The 13,461-nt window shown below is 38.1% G+C and overlaps 2 protein-coding genes across 4 annotated transcripts in view; one reads left to right on the top strand and one right to left on the bottom strand.

The window, feature by feature from the left end:
- fancc (FA complementation group C) overlaps nt 1-11,205 on the top strand; it is a 46,975-nt gene extending 35,770 nt beyond the window's left edge. For both annotated transcript variants that reach the window (XM_067413593.1, XM_067413594.1), the window contains 4 exons: nt 7,770-7,863; nt 8,879-9,053; nt 9,171-9,362; nt 10,757-11,205. In XM_067413593.1, coding sequence (XP_067269694.1) covers nt 7,770-7,863; nt 8,879-9,053; nt 9,171-9,362; nt 10,757-10,897 — 602 coding nt within the window. In that variant the 3' untranslated portion in view covers nt 10,898-11,205. The remainder of the gene's footprint in view (nt 1-7,769; nt 7,864-8,878; nt 9,054-9,170; nt 9,363-10,756) is intronic.
- A 1,391-nt stretch (nt 11,206-12,596) lies between these two features.
- aopep (aminopeptidase O (putative)) overlaps nt 12,597-13,461 on the bottom strand; it is a 115,839-nt gene continuing 114,974 nt past the window's right edge. For both annotated transcript variants that reach the window (XM_067413591.1, XM_067413590.1), the window contains one exon: nt 12,597-12,853. The gene's annotated coding sequence lies outside the window, so the exon portion shown is untranslated. The remainder of the gene's footprint in view (nt 12,854-13,461) is intronic.

Below are 13,461 nucleotides of genomic sequence, written 5' to 3'. Positions count from 1 at the left end.
TCAGTGTCCTATTAGCACTGATGCATTTAAATCTAGCATATTTTGTGTACAAGCCCAAACAGTATCCCAGGAAAATAAATCATATCCATATTTTCATATGATTTGACAGTTTATTTTATTAAATTTCAAAAATCCAAAAGGTGTGCATTATACCCGACACCTATGAACAGTTTACCGTCAGTTATACAAACACGCAAACCAATGTTGTAAGTAACTTTAGCACATCTAATTATTAAACATTGCATTCATAAACTCAATAGAAACACGTGTGGTAGGTTATAATGTGCAACGCGATTATAATAGATGGCTTTTTAGAAGCCTATAATAAGTAGGTGACTAGCAACAGTGACTAGTGTGAGTGACTGTGTTCACGCCACAGCCTAAATACACCAAACAAACGGCGGGTGTTATGTCAAGCCCTGATTACTATTCCTTAAATGTCACCCTAGTCATGTCTGAATGTGTTCATTCGGCTCAAGCTTCACATTATTATTTCCCAGACGTAGGTTTGGTATTGAGGTCAAAGTCCACTTGCTTTGCGTTGGCAAATCTTCGCAGATTTGAAGTGTTTCCTCCAGCGAATTTCTTCTGGCATGTTCTACTGCAGACAGGGTGACCAGAGCATCTTCTATTCATATTCCCTCAGGACTTTTGTAAAAGCCAAAATATGGCCACACTTCAGATTTTGTACTTTTAGTAGGTTGGAAAATCTCCCGGTGCTGTCAATGCCTTCAGCGTTGCGTCACGTGCTGTGCGCGCCTGGACCAGACTGGGTAGGATTTACCGGGAGTTTTCAAAATCGTGATAATCACTGACGGTTTTAATGATAATTAAATCTTAAACGATAATACTAACCGTCAGTACATTTTATCATGGTTTATCGTGTAACCGGTAATCGTTTCATCCCTAGACGTGATATACGACGCGCACTTTCACTACTGAAGAGCGTGCGCCACGCTCACACCAGGCTATAATGTTGGCAAGAGAGGAAAGTTCATTTTTCTGAGGGTAAACTTTTTATTTTGTAAGAAGTTATGAAGATAATGTTGGAATAATGACAAACACAGCCTGGCTACACCCTCTCATCTGGACAGCGTTTGTCCAAGGCACTTTTTATTTCAACTGCATCTGACAGAAGAATTTATTTTTCTGAGAGGATTATTACACTTAACAACAAATAAATTAATTCTGAGAGGTGCAAACAACCTAGTCTTGTCAAGGTTTCCATTGGGAAGCTTCTTAAAAATATTTTTTCCCTGAAGCAAACCCAGCGGCTTCATAGCTGCATCCATGTTAGCACGTCACATTTGATGTGGTAATTTGACAATAGCCATACACACAGGTTCGAAGACTCGTTCTCGCTCCCCTACAGTGCAATTCGGCTAGGTATACATCCGGGCTAAACTATCAAGTTGAAAGGGGTTGAAAGTAATCATAGCTTGTGTAGTATAGACCCAGCTCCCAACCCAACTTTGAGGTTTCCAAGGTTACTTTTGGTAATACACTAAGATGTCATGGTTTAAAATCATGCATGGCACATTAGATTCCCCTGTTTAAACCAGCACATGTCCAGGCCCGTCTTAAGTTTGCCAATTACTATTCGGATGATCCAGAGGAGTCATAGGAGAAAGCCATGTGGTCAGATGATACAAAATAGAACTTTTTGGTCATAATTACACTAAATGTGTTTAGAGGAATAAGAATGATGAGTACCATCTCTACTGTAAGGCAATGGGGTGGTAGCATCATGCTTTGGGGGGAGTATTAAAAAAAAAATTTCAATCCGTCAAAAGGGATCAACATACGTATCTACTGTTGTATTTTATGACAACACTGGCAGGAAATAATATTAACCTTTGCCATTTGACAAACTGTTATGTGAGCTATTTGGAGTTTCCATTTGTTATTTTAGCATCTTGCGTTAGATCTAGACAACACTGGGGATATTATTGTAATGTTTTCTTACTAAGAAAATTTCAATTTAATCCAAAATGGGTTCGATAGTCAATAAGTGGATAAAATCACTACTTACTGCTTACTGCTTGGTCTTCAGTATCAGACGCTGAGCGAATCCTGCTATATTGCCCCAGGTTAGAAAAACTCTCTGTGGTGAAATGGGCAGAGCAAACATGTTAAGGATTCAGTCCATGTTATCATGAAATTCAAACGATAAATGCCGTTTTGACACTTTTTAATGTGACGTGACTGATCAGTATAGGCGCATCAGTTTAAATGGCAGAGTAAACTCTGTCATCTCTTCCTAAAGAATAAACATGAATTCATATCTCTTAAGGTAGGCAATGTTGAGGATATATTACAAATTACTGAAATGTATCATATGTCAGGTAATCGTTCAATCGGTGTTTCAACCGTGGAAAGACAAAACAGCTTGCAATGTCCCGTGGCATCACATTTACCTCAGGCATTTAGTGTGCTCATCTGTGTTAGCTCACTAGAGAAACAAACTTTTTCGCTAAATATACAGCGGGGAAAATAAGTATTTGACACATCAGCATTTTTATCAGTAAGGGGATTTCTAAGTGGACTATTGACACACAATTTTCACCACATGTAGCCATCAAGCCAAATATTGAATTCATACAAAGAAATCATAACATTTAAGTATACAAGTTGAGTCATAATAAATAAAGTGAAATGACACAGGGAATCAACAGTTCAAGTATTGAACACATTATTATAAGTATTTTGCACCTTGTTAAGTAGGTGCAAAATGGCATAGAAAGCCAGGAGATCACCTGAAATCTGTCAGTATTGAGAGAGAAACCCTGCCCCCTATCAGTACTAACTGATATCAACTGCTTTAGTCCAATTTATGGCCTATAAAGGCTTCTCATTACCCAGGAGGCACACAGGAAAGACTTTATGATGGGTAAATGCAAAGAACTCTCTCAAGATCTTTGTAATTGTAATCTTATCGTTGGAAAGCATTTTGATGGGAATGGTTATAGGCGCATTTCCAGAATGCTGAATGTTCCTGTGAGCACTATGGGGGCCATTATCCGGAAATGGAAAGAACATCAGTTCACCATAAACCGGCCAAGATCAGGTGCTCCACATAAGATCCCTGTCCGAGGAGTCCAAGGAATCATCAGGAGAGTTCTCCAAGAGCCATGAACCACTTAGGCAGAACTTCAGGAAGACCTTGCATCAGGAGGTACTGTTGTTTCAAAGAGAACTACAAGCAATGCACGTAACCGCCATGGCATCCATGAACACTCACCACGCAAGACTCCGTTGCTGAAGAAAAAGCATGTTGATGCTCGGTTAAAGTTTGCGAAAGAGCATTTGGAGAAGCCTGTGGATTATTGGGAGACTATAGTATGGTCAGATAAAAACAAAATTGAACTTTTTGGCAGTCATTCTACACACCATGTTTGGAGAAGAAATGGCACTGCCCACCACCCCAAGAACACCATACCAACAGTTAAGTTTGGGGGTGGAAGCATCATGGTTTGGGGCTGTTTTTCAGCAAGGGGTACTGGCAAACTTCATATTATTGAAGGCAGGATGAATGGAGAAATGTACCGGGACATTCTGGATAAAAATCTGCTGCCATCTACCAGAAAGCTGAAAATGAAAAGAGGGTGGACATTTCAGCAAGACAATGATCCCAAACACAAGGCCAAGGAAACAATGAAGTGGTTTCAAAGAAAGAAAATCAAGTTGCTTGAATGGCCCAGTCAATCACCTGACCTAAATCTCATAGAAAATCTATGGAGAGAACTGAAGATCAAAGTTCATAAAAGAAGCCCAAGGAACCTTCAAGATTTAAAGACCATATGTGTGGCAGAATGGGCCAGAATCACTCCAGAGCAATGCAGACGACTGATCTCTACATACAAGAGGCGTCTAGAAGCTGTTATCAACAACAAAGGCTTTTCTACAAAGTATTAAATAAAGTGTGTTCAAAACTTATTCCCTGTGTCATTTTGCTTTATTTATTATTACTCAACTTGTATACTTAAATGTTCTAATTTCTTTGTATTAATTCAATATTTGGCTTGATGGCTACATGTGGTGAAAATTTTGTGTCAATAGTCCACTTAGAAATCCCCTTACTGATAAAAATGCTGATGTGTCAAATACTTATTTTCCCAGCTGTATGCATTATATATTAGCCTATATATTAATTATATTCTACTTAACCTGTTAGTGATGTCTTGTTTATGTAATGTATGTCATGATTTGACAGCCATGTATAAATGATTATATTTCAGCAACGAATTGGAGAAGAAAAAATATTTAATTAGATTTGGAAGTTAATGCAAAAACTGAATCTAAAAATAACTGAATTGAGGCATATTTGGGCTCTGTTGTTAACCTTTAATATTACAATGTGTAGCCTAAGTAAGGACTCCCTATATTTACAGCATTATCTTGAAGAAACGTTTAGTTATAATTGAATTAATTTAGACATATTTTTAAACAACTGTTGAATAAAATAAATAAAAACCAATTTTGTAAAACTGCTGTACCAAAATTGTACCGAACCGTGACTTCAAAACCGAAGTACATACCGAACCGTCAGATTTGTGTACTGTTACACCCCTAGCTGACATGCAAATGTTGGAGGTGTACATATTAAGGATCTCAGCGATTGTGTCACAGTTGGCATTATGTTGAAAATAGCCTGTTTTTCCGTGGTGTTTTTCACAAAAAAAGATTTACATATGAATGAGGAGGCAATGGTGTTTGAGACTCACTGTATGTGATGTCCATGTACCGAACTCTTGTTATTTAACTATGGCAAGGTTAATTCATACATTGTGATTTCTGGATTATTTTTTTTAGATTATGTCTCTCAGAGTGGACATGTACCTGCGATGACAATTTTAGACCCCTCCATGATTTCTAAGTGGGAGAATTTGTAAAATAGCAGGGTGTTCAAATACTTATTTTCCTCACTGTATATATAAGATTAAAATAAAAAACTTTGTACAGAACTAACTAAATGTTCAGCACAAATGCTTTGACTGGGATTACTGTGTATTATTCACATTTTCTGAAAAAAAAAAAAAAAAAATCATAAATCAGCTGGGACAATTTACCAGCACATCTGGCACACTTTTCCCCACAGCTGTCATTTTGGGAAAAATATTATTTTTAATTAGATTTATTGACCTTTTTAAGAAAACAAAAGAGCATAAAACATAAAGACTACAGGATTATATAGTTAGACTATTCCTTGTAAAAAGTTTTTTCATTTAAAAATAAATGGCTGATCCTGAACTGGAAAATCACAATTATGAATTATATATATATATTTTTTTTGTTATTATTATTAAATAAATTAATACTTTTATTCAGCTAGCCCAGGATGCAATAAATTGATCAAAAGTGACAGTAAAAGCATTCTTCAAATGATATTTGAAATAATTGTTGTTTTTTGAAACTTTCAATTCATCAAAGAATCCTGAATCATGGTTTCCACAAGCATGTTATGCAGCACATTGATTAATAATTATAAATGTTTTTTCAGTACCAAATCAGCATATTAGAATGATCGTGTGACACTGAAGACTAGAGTAAGGATGAAATCATTACTAAAATATCAGTATTGTCTCAGTGAGTGGCTAGAGCTTTATTTAAATCCTTCATTCTAAACCTCTACCACCTACCGTCTCCAAAGCCTGGCCTTATCTTCTTCCCTCCATCAGAGCAGTCCCAAACAAACAAGCTCCTTCCTCCTGTACCCACCCTGCCCACTTCAGTACGGCCCTCTGATATCTATCTCTGGCTCGGCTCCCAAAGGACCCTGGGCTCTTTAGCGCCTCCTGAACTCCAGAGGATATCCTCACAATGCCACCTATTCTATAACCAGCACAACAGAAGAATAGCTGCAGACCTCAGGTGCCTGCTGCGGCAGGGGCTCTTTTTAAGGATTATTTGTTTGCGCTGGTTCAGTTGTCATTGTACATGGAATGATTGACATGAAGGGGGGCCTTCGTCTCTGAAAGGAGACCTGTGAATGCCGGAGCTTATTTACCTCATCAAGCTAAAGATAGGTCATTATCCTTGAATGTGGCACGGCTTTAAAGGGACAGCTCATCCAAAAATGAACATTTTGCCATTCTTTACTCACCATCTTGTTGTTCCAAACCTGAATTTTTCTTCTGCAAAACACAAAATACTATATTTTGTATGATGTGTCTTTTCTTGTCAATATAATGATAGTAAATATAGTGCTGAATATGTTTTAAGGGAAATCACCCATGTAAATAGGGATAGCAGTTTAATTAAAGCTTCACCATACTTTCCCTTTTGATTGATTACATTAGGGGTAATGTATAAAAATCAAGCAAATGATAAATGGACTCTGTAAAAAAACAAAACTAAAGAATATAGATGGGAATAAAGCTGCAATGTTTAATGAAGTGCTACTGAAGTGGAGATTTCTGTCTCAGAAACGCATTGAGATTTAAAACTGGATTTAAAGTAGTGATGAATTGAGAAATCAACTTTCCCTTGAGCTTTTGATATATATAAGGTCATGGTGATATTAGATTATCCTTTACATTTCAGAGCTGAAAACTTCCTTGTTAGTCAAAGAAAAGCTTTTATAGACACCAGGCCCAGAAAACGATCGTGTTCGCATCTTGACATCATCTAGTGGCAAAACACCATTTCTACAGAATAACAAGCACGTGTTATTCAGTAGCCCGCCCACCGACTCATGGGATCACGCTAGCCAGCAGCAATAAACACGTTGAAGAATATAGCAAGATATTGTGGAAGAACACAGTCGCTGCATAAGCTTCCTTCAGATCCTAATATTAGGAATGTGTGATATTACATTTATTTTTAATGAAGTTCCAGCTCATATGGGGAAGAACGTTTATGTGTTCGCTTCATTTTACTATCATTTGCAAACGAGTCTCAAGTGCTGGATTTGCAGACACAATTTTGTGCCTTCTATATTGGATCCAACAGGAATGGTGCAACAAACTTATGTGAGTAAAACGTCTTTTTTATATGTAGGCTAATAGTAGTCCCGGGGCTGTGTGTTTTACAGGCTATCTAAACGTATACCCGTCGGCAGAAATAATATATTTTTTTATCTAGGCGCGCACGTGTGTGTGTTTGTGTGTGTGTTCACGCTTATATCCACAGATCATGTGGGCCATGTAATACAGAAATAATATTACAATCAATCGCGGGTGGAGGAGAAATAAATCATTGTGTTTGTTTGATAAAGACGTTTTGACAAAGTCGAGCCCTAAGATCGAGAGATTCATTCCGGTTGCCGCTTTCGGCACGCCCATCAAAACCCAGCGTTCAGGGGACAAAACCAGTGTAGAAAATAGCCTATTACTTATTAGTTAGGATGTTTTTGGATGTAAAAACCTCAGACAACAGTATACATTTTTTTTAAAAAGCCAGTTCATGATACCTTTAAAGATATGTATTGTAATTAAACTCTACAGATACAAATAGATAAAGTGCAATAAAATAAACACTTAAAGGGTTAGTTCACCCAAAAAATAAATTGAGGTCATTAATGACTCCCCCTAATGTTGTTCCACATCCGTAAGACCTCCGTTCATCTTCAGAACACAGTTTAAGATATTTTATATTAAGTGTCTTAATAATAAAATTTATAGCAGATGGCTGTATTTCCTCTGAAAAGATGGGTCAAGAACTTTTTAAGGCCTAGCGAAGTGTCAGATTAAACTGGAGGTTTGTTATCAGTGGGTAAGTCAATTTCCAAAGTGTCTCATTTCTGCGTTTCTCATTTCACCCTCTTTCAGAGGTTCCCAAAGAAGCCTGGCTGGATCATCTGAGCTGGATCAGAAGTTTACTTCAGAGCGTGACAGAGAACGAGGAGGCGGGGGAAGATGTCAGGTGAGATGAGATTCAAGGCACTCTACACTTCATCGCTTTCTTATCGTCTGCCGTGCTGTTACTAGAGAGATTTCTCACGCAGTAATCCTGTATGTTTCTGGCCAGCTCAGGCTTGACACAGGAGGGTATTTGGACACAGATGACCAGATATTCAACAATAGGTTTTCACTTCACTGAAGTACATAGCTGCTCTTCACGAATGCTTGTCCCGAAAAAATACCTAAAAGAAAAAGTCCATCCACACCAAGTAGAATGTCCTTGAATGACTTTGGTTGTAAAACATTAACCCCTTGTGCTACAGACATAACCACCCCTTCAAAGTCATTTAAAGTCTATGTGCATATATAAAATATGCACAGAAGTATAAAATATGTTTTTCATTTAGCCAGACATACGGTATATTCATTTCGTCCTTGATATAATTAGACCTACTGACACCAATTATTTTCACATTTGGTGTGAATAACTCTATACACACATACACTACTGATCAAAAGTTTGGGGTCAATACGACTTTAAAAAAATAATTGAATACTTTTATTTAGCAAGGATTCATTAAATCAATCAAAAGAGGCAGTAAAGACATTTATAATGTTACAAAAGATTTCTATCTCAATACGGTTCTTTTGAACTTTTTATTTGTCAAAGAAACCTTTGTATCGTTTCTAAAAGCACTAAGCATAAAACATTACATAATAAATGTTTCTTGAGCAGAACATTGATTTCTGAAGGATTATGTGACACTAAAGACTTGAGAGTGATGATTCTGAAAAGTCAGCCTTGGCATCACAGAAATAAATTACATTTTAAAATTTGTTCAAAATGACTTCTGTGAACAAAAGCAAATTGTTGAATTAAAGTTTTAAATTCATTGACTTTGACAGATTAAAGTGATTCTATTAAGACAGAATGTAACCTTTTCTATCTCTAATTTTCTCTATCTCTCTTCATAACTCATATATAACAGTAAATAACTTTCATTGTTCCATTGTTTGGGTGGATGGTGATTTTCCAGGGCATATGATGCTGTCTTTGAAACCTGGTTCCTGCTGGTACAGTGTGGGTACTGGGTGGACACAGCTGTTGAGCTGCTTGTGCTGGCAGTGCCTGAGAACGCCGAACCGCTGTTGTGGCTCCTGACGTTCTTCCACCACCCCACCGACAGAGGGCACCAGAGGTCCCAGCAAACCGTAAGAAATCTAATTATGGCTTTGAAGTCAGTCAACCTTACGTCACAAGTTAAAAACAGCAAAGTGAAGCAGACTGGAAAATTACTGATGGCTTCCTCCTCTTTGTTTTAATCTCAGGCAGTGGCCAAAGAAGCCTGGACTCATCTAAGGATTCTGTTTCTCACTCGTCCTCCCCCTCCTAGTCACCTCAGTGCTGTGAAAGAGCTCCTATCCTCCTCTCTTTCAACAAACCTCGTCTTGCATCTGTTTTCAAACTTTGCCATCTTTTCCCATGGACCTGTCAGCATTATCACTGAAATAACCGACAAGGTGAGGTCTTGACTGATTGAGTCTCAGCGCATTGTGAAATTGCATTAACATCCACAAATGCCAAGGGTTTACTCACGCGAACCGGGTGGCCTATTCAAGACTAGGCGAGGGCTAAGCGCAGCCCAATTAAGTTGTCATCAGTGCCTTTATTGACCCTACGCTAGTTCTTGTGGTATGCAGAGAACAACAGAATAAAATAGGCTGTCGGCTGTTTATGACACATTTGAAATCAGAAGCGTTTCAGTATACACACGTTAGGTTTTTGTGAATTGTGGGGACTTTCCATAGGCGTAATGAATTTTACACTAAACAAAACTATACATTATATCCCCCTACACTGCCCTTGCCCCTAAACCTAAAAAAAAAATCACAGGAAACATTCTGCATTTTTAATTTAAAAAAAAAAAAAAAGTATGTTTACAAATCCGTTTACATTGTGGGGACCGCTGGCTGGTGTCGCCACAATGTAGGTGATCTTAGGTTTATATTACAATGTGGAGACGTTCAATGCAATATAAACAAACACAGACAGGCACATACACACACACACACACACACAGACACACACACAGACACACGCATACACAGACACACACACACACACACACACACACATACACACAGACACACATACACAGACACACACACACACACACACACACACATATTTGTCATAAGGAAAAAATTTCATAATTTAAATTTTTTATGTAATAATTTTGACTTTTCATCGTATAATTGACCTTTTTTCCCCAATAATTTTGATGTTTCAAACCATTTTAGCCCGTAATCACTTTTACTCTCATAATTAAAAAAATGTAATGTCATAATTATGATTTACTAATGCATGCTTTTTTTCTTAAGAGGTGGAAATTGGCTTTCGTAGGATTTTTTCCATCATCATTTTTTCGACCTCGACTTGTATATGCCATACTATTGTTTACACTTGTTTTTCGTCTCCCTGTCTTTTGTCTCCTCCTTCTGCCGTACAGGTACTCTTTCTCCATTGTCTCCGCTGGTAAAACATGATAATATGTGCGTTCCATAGTCTAATTTTCACTCCTCACATCACAAAACTACACTACTCTATTAGCAGCATATCTAGAGGCAGCAGCCAATGAGTGTGAGGATTGTCTGATGTTTAGTAAAACTCAGCCAGTCATGTCATTTTAACACGGCAAAATGCAATGAGGGTGTGAGCCGCACCATACATAATTGAATTGACTTAATCGGTACAGTCTCAATACCATCAAATCAGCATCAAACTAGTGAATGCACCTCAATTTTTTATATAAAATGAACACATGAAAATAGGTAATGACTAAGTAATACACACTCAAGAATATATGTGGTCCAGTGGAAATTGATTACCCAAATGTGTTTTGTGATGCTGGCAGGTGCTGACTGAGGCCGCTGTGAAACGCAAGGCACTGTGGATCCTCGCTTCGATACACTGCAGACTAAACAGTGCTGCCTCGCGGGACGACAGGGTTCAATCCAGGCTGAGGACGCTTCAGGACACCCTCCTCCAAACCTGAGAGCCTCACATAAAAACTCCTAGCTTTGAGCGCTTGGTGAAACTATTTATTAGGACAAGGAATCCTGGCGTGGCTCAGTTACGCATCGAAATGCTGGGTGGGACGAAATGGCATTTATAGAAGAGAAGCCCAGCTGCCGACTTTAACTTTAAAAGCAGTGGGTGTTCTCCCCCTAAAGCCAAAAGGGGCCTCTGCACTTGATGTATTGAGCCAAATAAAAGGAACATGTATTTCTATCTGTGTGTTTAGATGACATCAAATGCGAATCTGAGAAAGTAAATTTCCATCAGTGTGACTGCTGTCAGATCCACGGTTGTATTTTGTGAGTGTTTGGACTTGCCGTCTTTGTTGTTTGACTGCGGAGCTAGCTAACACGCCGTTTGTCTTCGCTCGCTGTCCTCCCACACACTCTTTTGACAGGAGAGCATGCCGGAGTCCTTCTCACCACATGAACGCTCACATCTGTGCGCGTGTGTCTGTGAACTCCCAGTGAAGGGCCTCCTGAATAGTTTAGTCTCTGTACTTTACTTTCTAGACTCAATCATCACTAGTGCTTCTCCGTGGGTCTCCGTCTCCCTGTAGGACCATTTCCTCTGAGCATTTTCCCTATTCAACGCTCTAAAGCATGTGTTTATCTCTCAAAGCTGGATCATACTGAATTTATGCCTTAATTAAACTTTAAAGGGTTAGTTCACCCAAAAATGAAATTTCTTTCATTAATGACTCACCGCAATGTCGTTCCACACCTGTAAGACCTCCGTTCATCCTCGGAACACAGTTTAAGATATTTTAGATTTAGTCCGAGGCCTTTCTGTCCTTTGAATGTAAGTGTATGCCCACTTGCTGTCCACGTCCAGAAGGTAATGAAAACATCATCAAAGTAGTCCATGTGTGACATCAGTTGGTTAGTTAGACTCTTTTGAAGCGTCGACAATACATTTTGGTCCAAAAATAACAAAAAATACGACTTTATTCAGCATGGTCTTCTCATCCGTGTTCCTCAAATAAAAAGAATCAAACGGTCATGATTCAAGATTCGTATCACTTGTCAAACTGGCAAACTGCTGAAATCACGTGACATTGGCGATATGAATCACGAATCAATCTGCTGATTCGCGACCGTTTGATTCTTTATTTGAGGTTTGAAAGCAAACACGGAAGAGAAGACAATGCTGAATAAAGTCGTATTTTTGTGGGCATGCACTTACATTCAAAGAACAGAAAGGCCTCGGACTAAATCTAAAATATCTTAAACTGTGTTCCGAGGATGAACAGAGGTCTTACGGGTGTGGAACGACATTGGGGTGAGTCATTAATGAAAGAAAACTAACCCTTAAAGAACATCAGTCTTTCATTTGAAATGCTGTCAAAGTAGGTACATTTTCATATTTAATTAGTACAAAAATTGAAAACAAATAAAAGGTTATTATATGAGACCGCAATTCTAACAAAATATTAGGTGTAAAATGTGTAGTCAGCCACAGAAACGTCCCCGAGCGTGTGAAGTGAGGATAAACAACAGTGAGGATAAGGTGACATGTTTAGCATGTCAACATGCGTCATTTGCGCATATTTCTACCACAAACATTTTCTTCCTATCTGATCGGGACTCTGGGACGTGACGTGGTGGACACAGGGTGAGCAGGTTCAGAAAATGCTGACGTCATCTTCAACGTCCAATACTTCAGAATGACATACATTTGTGTACAGCATTTTATTTATTGATTTCTGACGATACAAAAATATGACATTTTGCCTTCATTTCATGTCTTCAAGCTTGAACATTGAATTGTGCAATGATGGAAAACAATTCCCCTAATAATGACAGGGACTGTTTTTTTTTTGTGCATATTCCATTTGTTGTTTTCTTTGAGCAACAGCGAGCAGGTGACACTGGGATCCTACTTTGATTTCCCTGAGTTGAACATGTGACTGCACATCAGACAGATCTGAAACCTGCAAAAGAGAGGAACCAGAATCACTACAACATGAAAACTGATGATTCATGGACAGGACATCAGAAAAAAAGTGAAGGCAAGACGAGTTTATTTATAGAAGATTTCATACACAATGGTAATTCAAAATGCTTTACATACAATTCATTTTTATAACAACAGATGCAAACCAAACTTTAATGTATGCAGAAACGTTCTTGTTTAGAACATGGACATCTATTCATCTGGACTATGAACCTCTTGTTTTTTATTTAGGTGATTGATGAATGTCAATTTTTGAGTCGTTTCAGTAGTTCATTTTAAAAGGCCCTGTGTAACAAATTAAAATTAAAAAATATAAATACTTGGTTAATATGAAGTTATTAAAGCTGTGCTATTTAAAATAGTTTTTGCGTGTAAAGCATTTGAGAGAATGGATAGGGAATAGCATTTGATTTAGGTAATTTTGCTATGTAGCTAGTAGTTTTAATTTGAGCTAACAATAATATCCCTTATGTCCTTGTCTCCCAAGAAAGGCACAGTTAAAAAGTAGTGAGATACATGTGTGTGGATGCGTCTGAAGCAGCAGAGATGAGTTGCCTGGAGGTGGGGGGTCTGTGGACCAGACTC

The sequence above is a fragment of the Pseudorasbora parva genome, chromosome 13 (assembly GCF_024679245.1).
Source record: "Pseudorasbora parva isolate DD20220531a chromosome 13, ASM2467924v1, whole genome shotgun sequence".
Taxonomy (NCBI): domain Eukaryota; kingdom Metazoa; phylum Chordata; class Actinopteri; order Cypriniformes; family Gobionidae; genus Pseudorasbora; species Pseudorasbora parva.
Note: the sequence above shows the minus strand (reverse complement) of the source record. Positions and strands in the feature narration are given on the sequence as shown.